The sequence below is a fragment of the Camelus dromedarius genome, chromosome 31, assembly GCF_036321535.1.
Source record: "Camelus dromedarius isolate mCamDro1 chromosome 31, mCamDro1.pat, whole genome shotgun sequence".
Lineage (NCBI taxonomy): Eukaryota > Metazoa > Chordata > Mammalia > Artiodactyla > Camelidae > Camelus > Camelus dromedarius.
This window is the reverse complement of record NC_087466.1, coordinates 2,176,879-2,190,095: the sequence shown is the minus strand read 5'-3', so window position 1 is coordinate 2,190,095 and position 13,217 is coordinate 2,176,879. Positions and strand designations below refer to the sequence as shown.

Here is a 13,217-nt window from a genome sequence, read left to right as displayed (position 1 = left end):
GCTGGGCTGCGACCTTCAAGCTGGGAGGTGGGCAGACTGCAGTCACATGGATCTCTGTCGGTGGCAGCCAACAGGGTTCCGTGGGAGGGGCCCCAGCGCTGGGAGGGCACTGCTGAGGTCAGGGCCATGCCCAGGCACGGCTGCCCGGAAGTGGTTGGCCTGTTTCCTGGTCCCAGAGGAGTGTGTGCGGTCACGACCACATGGGTGCCCTTCCCCTGCCAACCCCAACCCTGACGGTTGGCTCCCTCCTGCACTGCATGGCTGAGTGAGGGGCTCCAACCTCCGCAGCTCCCAGTCTGCTCCTTCCCAGCCAGCCTTCCGCCAGCCTGTTGATGCCCATGGCCTTGGTTCCTTCACTGGCCCTTATCCCAAGTCCCCTCCTCCAGTCCCACCTTCCCTGACCCCTACCCCCGCATAACTGAGAGGGCCTGGGCTCTCCCCTCTTCAGGGAGGTGTGTGCAGCCTGCTCCCCAGGAGAAGCCGGATGTCCTCTCTGCTCAGGCCCTTCTGCCAGCTCTCAAGTCCTTAGAAGAGCAGTATCTTGGCTGAGACCTGGCCACCCCCTTTTTGTTCCATCCCTAGGCCTGCCCCTCTCCCTGCTCCAAGGGGATTGGGTTGGCACCCTCCACTTCCCAGGCCCAGGGTTCCTCTTCCTCCCTGTCCCCCAGGCCCTGCTCCTCTCAGTCCCGCTCCCCTTTCTCTGCTGTCCCTGCTGTGCTCTGGGCTGTCACCCTACCCCTCCTGAGGCAGTAGCTCCCATGCCTCCAGCCCTGACTCCACCTTCTGGACTTTTCCCTTGGTAACCTTCTCAAGCAGAATCTCTCTCCCAGGCCCCAGCCCACCTTCACGCCTTGACAAGGGCTGCAGAGTCTGTCCTGGATCTGTCCCGCTGCCTCACGCTGCCTGCCCCACCTGCCTTTACCTCCACACTCTCTCGGGGCCGTGCGGGGCCATTCTACTCCTGGCATCTCTCCGGTTGGTCCCTATGGGGCCCCCTTCGCCCAGGCCTCTGGTCCAGACCGAGTCTACCCACAGGCCTCAAGCATCCGGCTGGGCCGTCGCTGCAGGCTTTGATTGCGCCCCGCGCGCGGGAGGAGCTGACCGCACAGCCGGGCACTCCGAGGGCCTCGCGGTGGGAGCGGAGGCCAGCCTGCGGCCTTGACCTGGCCGGTGCCGAGGCGCTGCTGGCCAGGGGGCTCCGGTGCGTCGCGCCTCGGCCCCACCCCCCTTCCCGCCCCGGGCCTGGCCACGCAGTGAGCGCGCAGGGGCGGCTTCTCTGGCGGGTGTCTGGGGAGGGGAGGGAAAGGCGCGGCGACCGGGATTCCCCGGGCGGGCCCCCTCCAGTTAGCCCCCAAGTTTGCGCGCGGCCGCGTGGGGGCGGGGGCCGCGCCGAGGGGCGGTGGCGCGGCCGGAGGGTGGGGTCTGGCGCGCGGGGCGGGCGCTGCCGCCTGGCCGGCCGCGGCTGGCCCGGGATCAGGGAGCCGATGTGGAATTTCCTGCCCGGCCCGGCGCCCCTCCTGCCGCCCCCCGCCCGGCCGCGCACTCCGCTTCCGGCCGCTCTCGCTGCGGCCGCACCCGCGCCCGCGCCAGCCCCGCGCCTGCCCCGCGCCGCATGGAGGGCGCAGGGCCCCGGGGGGCCGGGCCGGCGCGGCGCCGGGGAGCCGGGGGGCCGCCGCCACCGCTGCTGCCGCCGCTGCTGCTGCTGCTGCTCTGGCTGCTGCCCGGCCCCGCGGCGCCCCAGGAGCTGAGCCCGCGCGGTCGCAACGTGTGCCGCGCGCCCGGGTAGGAGCCGGCCGGGCTGGGGGAGGGGGCCGAACGGGACACCCGGGGCCCGGGGGAGGGGGCGCCCGAGACCTCACTGCGCCAGACTTGCGGGCTCCTCGGGCCGCCCTCAACGACGCCGGCTCCGCTCCAGGCCGAGCCCGGGCGTCGGGCCACGACGGTGCGTCCGAGGCTACCCCGGACGAGGAGTCAGGGAGGGGAGCGCGGAGGCAGCGGGCGCCCGGAGGGCTGACACACGGTGTCCGAGATTTCAGATCCAGAGAAAGGGACCCTTGGGCCCGGGTGGGAAGGCTGTAGGAAGTAGGGAAGGGCATTCCAAGCCCGTGGCACGGCGTAGCATGTGCAAGAGCCCAGGCACATGAGCGTGGCTAGAGCCGGGATAGAGAGAGGCTGAGGGTCCAGGAGTGATGGAGCCGGCTCCTGAGAGGAGGGAGCCGGAGATGTCTGGAGGCCAGCCGGACTCACAGATTTGTGTCTTAGAAAGTGCGGACGCGGGTGGGAAGAGGGTGGTGATGGAGGTGGGCGCCGAGGAGCCTACACTCAGAGTGGACCAGAAGAGGGAATCGAAAGGACAATGACGTGCGCCGGCATCAAGATGTAGAACTCCCGGGTGCGGATACGCGGTGCGCAGAGGGGCGGCGCAGAGATGGGGCCCTGCGAGGAGCCGGCTCGGGGAGCCAGTGTGGGACAGGAGGGAACAGGCCCTGCCGGAGGGCAGCGGGCCCAGACCCTGTGCAGAGGCAGAAGAGCGCAGGCCAGGACCTAGGAGTGGTGGCTGGAGTCCGAGGACCTGGTCGGTCTGTCAGAGGCCAGTGCGAGGTCAAGGGCATCTCCGCGCGGGGGCAAGGAGGCGGCCTGTGGGGGTGTCCTGGCGCGGAGAGGCGGCCACCGGCTCCCGCGGGTGCGGTCGGGTCGCCCTTGGCCGCAGGGCCTAGGGAGGCCGCGTCCGGGGGCAGGGCGGTCGCCGCAGACAAGGAGCTGTGAGGGGCCGCGCGGGGTTTCCGAGCTCGAATCCCGAGGCGCGCAGACCCCTCCCCGCTGCGAGCCCCGCCTCCGGGGCGGGGGGCCGGCCTGGCCCGCCATCTGCTTCACATCGACGCCGCCGCCGCCTCCCGGGCCTCCCGGGCCTCCCCGGCCCCAGGAATGCAGCAGTGGTGGCAGGCGGGGCCGCCTGGAGAAGGGGAGGGCACGATCGCCGCCGGCCCAGGCCATCCACCTCAGCCCTTCTTCCCCGTGGAGGTCCGGACTTGGGGAATCCCAAGGCGAGCTGGAGCTGTCAGGCTCCTGCTCCCATTCCCCCTTGCCGGGAGACCTCCCCAGGAGGCAGCCTGTTCCAGTAGCCAGGGGCTTGGCCTGGATTGAGTTTCAGATCCTGGTGCCACCTCTCCCCATCTGAGTGGGGTCCCCGCTTAACCTCTCTGGGACTGCTCCTGCCCCTGTCTTACGGGGTTGGCTATGGTACCCACATCCTGAAGGGGAGAGGGGACGACTACTCCTGTGTGGAGCTGGTTAATGGGAAGGACAGCCACTCTGGGCACTCTGGACAGACACCCAGGGTCTGGGCCATTTCTTTCATTACCAGTTGTCTCCCCTGGAGACAGGAGGACCAGGGAGAGGAGATGCTCTCATCAGTAAAATCCCATGTGCAGGCCTGTTGTTGGTGCAGGGCAGCCGCTGTCCCTGTCTGGAGGAGCCTTAGAATGAGTCACCTGACATCTAGCAAGGGCTGGGAGGAGGTGCTTAGCTGGGGAGTGCTGTTTCCTTTGGGTGACATGGGGAGACCCAGTGGACGGGGATGGGCCTCTCTCATCTGTGGGAGAGGACGCAGAGCCCTACAGCAGATGTACTGGGGGCGGGAGGGCAGAAGGTGGGAGAGAACCAGGGAGAGTGAGGGCAGCTTTCACAGGGCTGGGGCAGGGGAGGGGGAAGTGGCCTGCCCCATCCTAGACCCCACTGGGAGGTCAAGCTTGCGTGTTGCTCGATGGATCTGCTCTATGAGAGAGGAGTCCCAGCCTCCCAGCCTGGAATGACATGGCTTACCCTGAGAGGGGGAAGACTCAGGGTAGGGGGAGGTAGTGGGGAGAAGGGCCCCCCAGAGGGCTCCGAGGCATTGTCAGTGTCTTGATAGAAACTGGGGAGCTTCCCTAAGGAGCTAGAGTAGACAGAGGAGGGGAGCCCAGCGGGGCAGGAGGAGAGTGGGATATGCATGGGGTCCCAGGTGGCAGCAGAGGAGCCTCCTGGCTGGCGGGGGAGAGAATGCAGATGGACACTAGCACAGAGCAGGCAGTGCTCTTGGGGAGCTTTGCCCAGGTGGGCAGGTTCAAGATCACAGCTTAAATCACAGCATCTTCAGTGGCAGTAACAGTGTCTGTGGAGAGGACAGCCTGCAGCAGCATGGCCAGCCCTTCCAGGAAGGAAAGATCCCACAGACTCCACCTCCAGTTCTCAGTGAACCCATGTGGGCTCTGTCCTGCGGGAGAGGGGCAGGGGTGTTAGCTCTGTTGGGGTGAGGCCTGGGTGCCAGCCATGCTCAGGGGACCAAATGAACTCAGGGGCTTCCTGGAGCCTACTCAGCAGGAGCTGGAGAGCCCACTACAGCCTTCGCTGAGCTCTTAGTTTGTGCCAAACACTGGACACATCTGGGCTCCTTAATCCCTCTGCCAAACCTATGGGCCCCATTCTACAGATAAAGAGGCTGGAGCTCAGAGAGGTTAAGTTCTGTGCCCAAGGTCACACACAGACCCAGGCATCAAACTCAGCTTAGTTGGGCCCTAAAACCAGACTCCCAACCTGGTTACAGAGCTGTACCGCCAGGTCATCCAGGAGGGAGGGTGGTCAGTGCTCCCAGGGCCATCCCAGCAGGCTGTCTGGTGAGGCTGCCTGCAGGAGGGCCAGCCACAGAGGCTCTCCATCCAGAGACCTCGGTTCAGACTGGCAGAGGAGGGAGGAGGGTGATGGGCCCTCAGACCTGGGTCCCCCTAAAATGGGCACCTTGGAGCCCCAGGGCAGGGCTGGGTGGGTGGAGACATTGGGGGCCAGGGAAAGCCAGGCCAAATTAGTGTTCCCATCTCTAGTTTCCAGTTTTATTTGTGGAAAAGAAGCTGGCCCATTCCTGGAAGTTCGGGATTCCACGGGTCCCATTCCCCAGGTCCCATATCTTTGGCCCGAAGGAGAATCAAGCCCTTTCTGGGGGAGAGGGCCTCTCTTGGGTTCCAGGGCCCCATCCAGGGTGGGGCAATCATCTCGAGCTGGGAATGGTTGGGGGGTATCCTCTGAGGGGCATGATGTGGAACAGCTGCCCCCTTTCCCTTCCCAGGACCTCTAGGGTCCTCAGGCTCCTCCCCACCTCCTCCCACCACCACATCCCCATTCCAGATTCGCATCCTTCCCGAGAGGCCCTCTCCTTTTCTCTAAAGTGTGAATGGCTGCTTTGTGTCTTTAGGACTTACCTGAAGTTCTAGGTCTGATGGGACCCTGCACACCTACAGCCTGAGGGTCTGGCCCTTCTCAGCCTCCTTTGCCCACAGTGTAGACACACCCCACCTCAGCCCTCAAGGCCCCTTCGATGGTTGTGGCTTCACTTGGCCTCCGAACCTCTGTGCCCACACACCCCATCAGCCTAGTGCTTAGGAGGCTGCACCACCCCGAGATGGGACAGTTATAAACTTTTTACCTGCTACTGAGGTAACATCATGTACCTTGTAAAGCCATATAAAATTAAACAAGATTTTATAAAAGTATAAACAGATGTTCTAATATCGCCTTCCTCCAGCCCAAGCCCTGGCGCTCTGCAGCCCTCAGGTTTACTTTCCTTCCTCTGGTGGCTGACTCCCTGGTGTACCCTGCCCTCCCCAAGTGGGTACCTTCCTGTGTCCACACTCACCTCTCTCGGAGGCTGCCCATCTGCCTTAGTGCTTAGCCTCACCTGGGCATCCAGATGTGCCTGTCTGGCCCAACCAGTCCTGGCGCTGTCCAGGTCATGTTGCAGACGGATCCCTGACACCCATCTGGCCAAGCCCTTACCCCCAGGGAGGCCCCAGACCTCCATGCATGAGTAGGTCCTTGAGGCCCAAGGACCTCTCCCCTGTCCCACTTCACTGCTGCCTCTCTCAGGACAGGTGGGGTCTTTTTTCTTGGGCCTAGTGGATGAGGGAGGAAGGCACAGACAGGGGGATCAGGAGGAGTGTCGAGACCTCTTGCAGAGGGGACTGGGAAGTTCTTGGAGGAGGTCTGCCTTCTGCTGCCTTCCAGTGTCCCCTCTCAAGGGCTGGAATTTGCCTCTTATTTGCTTGAGTCTCTGAAACCCCCGTACACAGCAAGGCCTTGAGAACCACCTCCCTGGGGCAAGGTGGAGGTTGCTGGGGTCCCAGCAGGACGAAGGTTGGGGCTGGGGCTCAGGCCCTCTCTCTCTGCCTGCAGCTCCCAGGAGCTCACTTGCTGCACCGGCTGGAGGCAGCAGGGGGACGAGTGTGGGATCGGTGAGTGGGGCACCCTGGGACCTGGGCAGGCGGCGGCGCCCACAGGGAGGAGGGGGTATAGTGGGGGCTGGACACGCGGCAGCTCGGCCCCTCTCGTCCGCAGCGGTGTGCGAAGGCAACTCCACGTGCTCGGAGAACGAGGTGTGCGTGCGGCCGGGCGAGTGCCGCTGCCGCCATGGCTACTTCGGTGCCAACTGCGACACCAGTGAGCTCGGATCCGGATCCGGGAGGGCGCGAGGCAGTGGGGCCGGATCCCAGAGATGGGCCAGGCCTGAGCGGGAGGCGGGGCCTGCGAGTGGGCAGGGTCTGGTTCGGGAGCAGGATCCGGCTTGGGGGCGGGTCCCCAGAGTTGGGTGGGTGGGACGTGGGCAGCTGCCGCTGAGTCCCGGGCCTCTCGCGAGCGCCTGGGCCTCCCACCCTCTCCAATTGCCCTGCAGAATGTCCGCGCCAGTTCTGGGGCCCCGACTGCAAAGAGCTGTGTGTCTGCCACCCTCACGGGCAGTGCGAGGACGTGACGGGCCAGTGTACGTGTCACGCGCGGCGCTGGGGCTCACGCTGCGAGCATGCGTGCCAGTGCCAGCACGGCGCGTGCCACCCGCGGAGCGGCGCGTGTCGCTGCGAGCCTGGCTGGTGGGGCGCGCAGTGCGCCAGCGCGTGCTACTGCAGCGCCACCTCGCGCTGCGACCCACAGACGGGCGCGTGCCTGTGCCACTCAGGCTGGTGGGGCCGCAGCTGCAACAATCAGTGCTCCTGCAACACGTCGCCGTGCGAGCAACAGAGCGGCCGCTGCCAGTGCCGGGAGCGCACGTTCGGCGCGCGCTGCGAGCGCTATTGCCAGTGCTTCCGCGGCCGCTGCCACCCGGTGGACGGCACGTGCGCGTGCGAGCCCGGCTACCGGGGCAAGTACTGCCGCGAGCCGTGCCCTGCCGGCTTCTACGGTCTGGGCTGCCGCCGTCGGTAAGTGTAGGCCCAGCCTGGGGAGGAGGAGGGGTGGGCCGCCGAGGGGGCGGGGGTGAGGCGGCCCGGGCCCCGCCTAGCCTCCCGCCCCTTCCCCAGATGCGGCCAATGCAAAGGCCAGCAGCCATGCACGGTGGCCGAGGGCCGCTGCCTGACGTGTGAGCCCGGCTGGAATGGCACCAAGTGCGACCAGCCGTGCGCCTCGGGCTTCTACGGCGAGGGCTGCGGCCACCGCTGCCCGCCGTGTCGCGACGGGCACTCCTGCAACCATGTCACCGGCAAGTGCACGCGCTGCAACGCGGGCTGGATCGGTGACCGGTGAGCAACCCGTGTCTACATCGGCCCCAGACATGCAGCCTCCTGCTGGCCTCCCCCGATTGCCCTCCGCGGAGGGCTCTGTGGGCTTAGGGTTCTTTTGTCCCGTTTCCACTGACGCCCCCTCCCCGCGTTCCGAGGTGCGAGACGAAGTGCAGCAACGGCACTTACGGCGAGGACTGCGCGTTCGTGTGCGCCGACTGCGGCAGCGGCCACTGCGACTTCCAGTCTGGGCGCTGCCTCTGCAGCCCGGGCGTCCACGGGACCCAGTGAGTGCCTGGGGACCCAAAGGGGTGAGGGGGCCCGTATCCTGCACGGGGCTCCAGCCAGACCCCAGATGCTGCTGGGGCTGGCCAACCAGGTGGGACCCAGGCTTGGCCCTTGGCCCCCTAACTTCAGCTAGGAAGTAACAATAGGTTCTTTGGGGCAGTTTCCTGCCCTGGGATGCAGCCGGCGCCCAAACAAGAACTAGCGACCAGGTCAGCCTGTGATCAGTGGGCTCCTGAGGGCTGCAGGGTCGAGGTGACTTCGAGATGCTGTGGAGAGAGGAGGGACCTCCACGTACAGCCAAGGGTCTAGCCTGCATCCCTCTTACCCCCACACGGGAATCAGTCCCAGAATGGGCACTGCGGCCGGGGTGACCGCAGCAAGTCCCCAGACCCCCTCCCTCTGGAGTGCAGACATTCGTTTCCAATGCATGGATCGCCCAGGATGTGCTAGAGGTTGGGGGTGGGCTTCAGTCCCTAGAGAACGGAGCCAGAGAACCTGGGACCGGGGCTGGCTGGATGCGCTGTCAAGGGCAGAAGGCGTCACCGATGGCCGCGTGGCCCTCCCAGACCCCGCGCCCCTCCCTGATCTCGCACCCCCGCAGCTGTAACCTGACGTGCCCTCCCGGGCTTCACGGCGTGGACTGCGCCCAGGCCTGCAGCTGCCACGAGGACTCGTGCGACCCGGTCACCGGTGCCTGCCGCCTGGGTGAGTGGGTGGGACGACCCGGAGGGGGCGCGGGGGCTGCTGGCACTCCGCTGACCCTGTGCACCACCCCTCAACAGAGACCAACCAGCGCAAGGGCGTGATGGGCGCGGGCGCGCTGCTCGCCCTGCTCCTCGGCCTGCTGCTTTCGCTACTCGGCTGCTGCTGCGCCTGCCGCGGCAAGGACCCCGCGCGCGGGTGAGATTTCTGGATCCCGCCCTTTCCCGGGTCCCGGCAGCGCAGGATCTGCGGCCCTACCCGCCCTTCCATGCCCAGCTCCTGGGGAGCCCCGCCCTCCCCGCAGTTGGGTTCCCGCCGAGATCACCCCGCCGGGCCTGCCCCTCCACTCAGGCCCCGCCCCTGCTGTGGTTTGGCTCCCAAGGGCTCACCCCGCCCCTCTGGCCACGCCCCGTCCCTTCACTCAGGCCACGCCCCCGCAGGGAGCTCTCGCTCGGGAGGAAGAAGGCGCCGCAGCGCTTGTGCGGGCGCTTCAGCCGCATCAGTATGAAACTGCCCCGCATCCCGCTCCGCAGGCAGAAGCTGCCCAAGGTCGTAGGTAAGGATGACGGCCCGGAGTCTCTGGGGCATACCCCCGACGCAGGAGGCTGCTGGGAGATGGGTGTGATGGGGTCGGTGTACGAAATGCGGCTCCTTGAGCGTCAACTTGGATGGGCGTGGGGAGATGCCACCTGGGGAAGCAAAGGGGGAAAGCCTCAGGAGGAAGGAAGGAGTCCTGGGCGTGCAGCAGGTGTGGGCCCTGTCTGTGAATGTGAGTGGTTGCATCCTGGGTGCGGTGGGGCTGCAGCAGGCCCCCCGCCGTCTGTGGAAGGGAACACAATGTCAGTCCTGGTGCCGAGCTGCAGGCGACCGCGGGCACCTGTGCATTAGAATGCCTTACCACAAGGAGACCCGCCCCCCGGCCTGGATCTCCAGCAGTGCCCTGGATCTTTCCTGGAAAGTGGGCAGACTGGCCCCTCAGCCCCCCACCCTACATCAGGCTTCTCTCCATCCGTCTGCACTGACACATACCAGAGGTGGACTCTGTCTTTCTCACTTGTTTCTGAAGATGAGGGGACAGGGCGATGAAGTCTCCTGGGAGGTAGATGGGGACAACCAAGTAAGCCCCTGGGAGCCACTCAGCAGAGTGGGCTCTTTGGCCCCCACACCCCATTTGTGAGAGAGGGACAGGTCAGCGAGCCTCTGGGACTTCCCCAATATAGGGTCCACATCTGCATAAGCCATGCTGGGGGTGCAGCCTGTTGAGATGGGCCAAGCCAAAGGGTGGCCCAGCCACTGCACATTTGGGCTAAAAACAAACAAACAAACAAAAAAACAAAAACAACTCCAAGGCAGGGTCTGCAGCATGGCTTGGGGGCCACTCCCAGCAGCTGTTCTGTTTTCCCAAAGCTTCCGCCCGACCTCAGTCAGCTTCCTGGCCTTGCATGTTTGCGTACGTTGTTCCCTCTTCTCTCTCTTTACTGGGTCCACCTCCAGCGACTCTCCTGTCCTGGCCTGGTGTGTCTGCCTGTCCCACCCCTCGTCTTAGGAAGGGCTGGTGGGGGTCACTCCATCCTTTGTGGCAGGAGGGTATAGGTGAGGGCAGGACAGGGCAGGGCTCCTGGCATTGGTGCTTCCCTCCCTCCCAGTGGCCCATCACGACCTGGACAACACACTCAACTGCAGCTTCCTGGAGCCACCCTCGGGGCTGGAGCAGCCCTCACCGTCGTGGTCCTCCCGGGCCTCCTTCTCCTCCTTTGACACCACGGACGAAGGCCCCGTGTACTGCGTACCCCACGAGGGTGAGTACCCCTCTGCTCGGGCCTCACTCCAACCCAGTGAAAGGTTCCAGTTGAGAAGATGTCTGTGCGCCAATCGACAGGCTGTATGGGGAGGACGGCGTGGTGATGCATTTACTGGGGGTGGGACACACAGTGGAGGCTGCAGCCTTCGGGAGCAGGTGGGCTTTCCTGTCTCCAGCCACCACCCAGGTTCTCATGTGGGGACACCAGGGAGAAAGAAGGTTCTGGGCCTGGGTAGCAGTGGGCAGAGGAGGCAAGAAGCGGGGTCTTCAGGATCTAGGGGCACACTTCCACCTTAAACACACTAAAATCAGGAAGGGACCTGAGTAGCTGGGATTCTGGCCTCGCTCCTCCCCTGAGCATCCCCATGGGTGACCTTGGGCAGGTAACTAACCTTTGAGCCTTTGAAGGCCTTTCTCTTGAAGGGTAGTGAGTCCCCTGGGAGGTGTTGAAGGGGCAAATGTGATGATGGTGGCCCCGCAGGCTGGGGATGTGGTGGGGGAGGGGTGTGAGGCCAGGCCGAAGTTGGGGCTCCAGCCCAGAAACGTGTCCCTCTCCGCCAGCCCTCCGCCCTCGGGCTCTGAGCTGAGTTTGTGGTTTGTGCTCTGAATGTGCCAGGCGTGTCTGGAAGCCAGGGCGGCTGAGCGCCAGCTGGGCGGGGAAGAGGAGGGGAGGGGGGGGGAAAGTCGAGGGTTTGCACCTGGAGGCTGGAGGACATTCTTTCTGGAGGCGGTGACCGTCCCTCTCTTGCCTTATCAGAGGCGGCAACCGACAGTCGGGACGCGGAGGCCCCCACCGCCCCTGCCGAGGCTCTGGCGCTGTCCCCTGCGCCCGTGACCACCCCAGTGCCCGCGGAGGAGGCGACGCCCCTCCCCGCGTCCTCCGACAGCGAGCGGTCAGCGTCGAGCGGGGACGGGCCCAGCGGGGCGCTCTATGCGCGCGTGGCCCGGCGGGAGGCCCGGCCGGCCCGGGTCCGGGGCGAGGCCCGAGGCCTGTCGCTTTCACCATCGCCCGAGCGCAGGAAGCCGCCGCCACCCGACCCCGCCACCAAGCCCAAAGTGTCCTGGATCCATGGCAAGCACGGCGCCGCCGCCGCCGCCCGCGCACCCTCGCCGCCGCCCGCGGCTCCCGAGGCGGCGCCCAGCCCCAGCAAGAGGAAACGGACGCCCAGCGACACGTCGGCACAGCCAGAAGAGCCCGGCAGCCCCAGGGCCCGGGATCCGACGCCGCGGCACCCCGGGCTGGCCGAAGAGGGGCCAGCCCTAGCCGCCCCCTCGCCGCCCCGGGCTCGGGCGCGGGGCCGTGGCCCAGGCCTCTCCGAGCCCACGGACGCTGGCGGTCCCCCGCGCAGCGCGCCCGAGGCCGCCTCCATGTTAGCCGCCGAGCTGCGCGACAAGACTCGCAGTCTGGGCCGCGCCGAGGGTCTCCTGGGCCCCCGAGAGAAGCCGGTGCCGCCGCAGAAGGCCAAGCGCTCGGTGCCTCCCGCCTCGCCGGCCCGCGCGCCCGAGGCCACAGGGCCTGAAAAAGTGGCCGGCGGCGCGCCTGGAGTCGACACCCCCCGAAAGAAGACCCCCATCCAGAAGCCGCCGCGCAAGAAGGGCCGGGAGTTGGCGGGCGAGCCGGGCCGGGCAGGGGCGCCCACCCTGTAGTAGGGCGGTCCGGCCGGCCGTGCCTGCAGCTTCCCCGGCTTAGCAGCGCTGCTTGCCACCCCGCGTCTCCGTGCGCCCAGCCTCTCCCGCGGGGCCTTGGCCTCAGCAGCCTGGCGGGAGGCTGCATCTCACTGGCTTGGGCCCAGCAGCCCTCCTGGATGGGGCCCTGCGCTCAGGCGCAAAGCCCCATCCCACTGGCCAAGGCCTGACAGGCGCTTAGCTGGCCCCCTCTTCCAATGGCCTCACTATGGAGGGTTCCCACAGGCCTGGGTCTCAAAGGCCAAGGGCAGGAGGGCTCTGCCTGGAAACCACTCCTTAATTAGCCAAGAGTGCCTTGGCTGGGGCCACCCTCTCCTTGGCTGAGGCCAGAAGCACTTCTGCCCTGGTTGCCTCTCATTGGCCAGGGCCTGGTGCCTCTGGCTGGAGGCTCCCTTCCCTGACCCTAGCCAAAGGCTGCTCCCACTGGCCGAGCCCCAGGGCATCTGGTTGACCAGAGCCTGGGGAGGAGGGCTGGTCTCTGCTCCTCAGGGGGCTTGGCAGCACCCCACTTCCAGCTGCCCCTGCCCCAGCCTCCCCCCGCGCTGGCCCCTCAGCTGTCAAGCTGGTTTTGATGGCCTCCCACTACTCCATACGCCTGGGAATACAAGGGAAGGGGCGATGACTCCACTGGCCTGAGGAGATGTATTTATAGGCCCCCGGCAGGGCTGCTCCCACCCCGTCTGGGTGCCCCAGGATGGGCTCCTCCCGGTAGGGGCTTGGCCAAAGCTTTAATAAAGTGCCTTTTTCTCCCCTGTGCCTTGAGTGCTTCCTACATGCTGGGCCTCTGACAAGGCTGAGCCCTGAAAAAAATTACTTGTGACTTCCAGCCTGCACACACACCCCCAGAACCCCTCGAAGGAAGTGGAACCTGGGAGCCCAGGTGTGGGTCTTCCAGGACAACGTTGGAAATGGATCTGTACATCCTTCAGGTGTTCATCCAGTTACTGGGCACCCAGCTTGGCCTGCCTTATCAGGGCTGGTGCCTGGGATGAAGGGTTGGCTGGCACAGATAGGGTGGAGCCCTTGGCTGCAAGGAAGGGGCCCGCGCGTGGGGCTGCTTCTGACCTGTGCTCTCCCCGCTGGCCACTGCTGTTACACATGGGGCTCTGAGCTCTTTGGTGTGGCTGGGGCAGGTCAAAGGCTGGGGCCAGGGGGCAGTGGGCCATGGGCACAGCCTCCAGCCAGGCCGTGTCTGGCACAAACAAGACAGTCTGGCACTGCACAGA

The 13,217-nt window shown here is 66.0% G+C and overlaps 1 protein-coding gene across 2 annotated transcripts; it reads left to right on the top strand.

Annotated features, from left to right (window-relative positions):
• The first annotated feature begins 1,612 nt into the window (after nucleotides 1-1,612).
• SCARF2 (scavenger receptor class F member 2) lies at nucleotides 1,613-12,745 on the top strand. 2 transcript variants are annotated; one of them, XM_064480988.1, is made up of 11 exons: nucleotides 1,613-1,782; nucleotides 6,202-6,260; nucleotides 6,364-6,465; nucleotides 6,698-7,217; nucleotides 7,317-7,535; nucleotides 7,673-7,801; nucleotides 8,404-8,507; nucleotides 8,585-8,702; nucleotides 8,945-9,060; nucleotides 10,151-10,303; nucleotides 11,063-12,745. In XM_064480988.1, exons 1-11 carry the CDS (start codon nucleotides 1,613-1,615, stop codon nucleotides 11,950-11,952), a joined length of 2,580 nt encoding a protein of 859 aa, XP_064337058.1. In that variant the 3' UTR covers nucleotides 11,953-12,745. The 2 variants fall into 2 exon arrangements, with proteins under 2 accessions (XP_064337058.1, XP_064337057.1); XM_064480987.1 differs by having other exon boundaries at nucleotides 8,930-9,060.
• The last annotated feature ends 472 nt before the right edge of the window (nucleotides 12,746-13,217 follow it).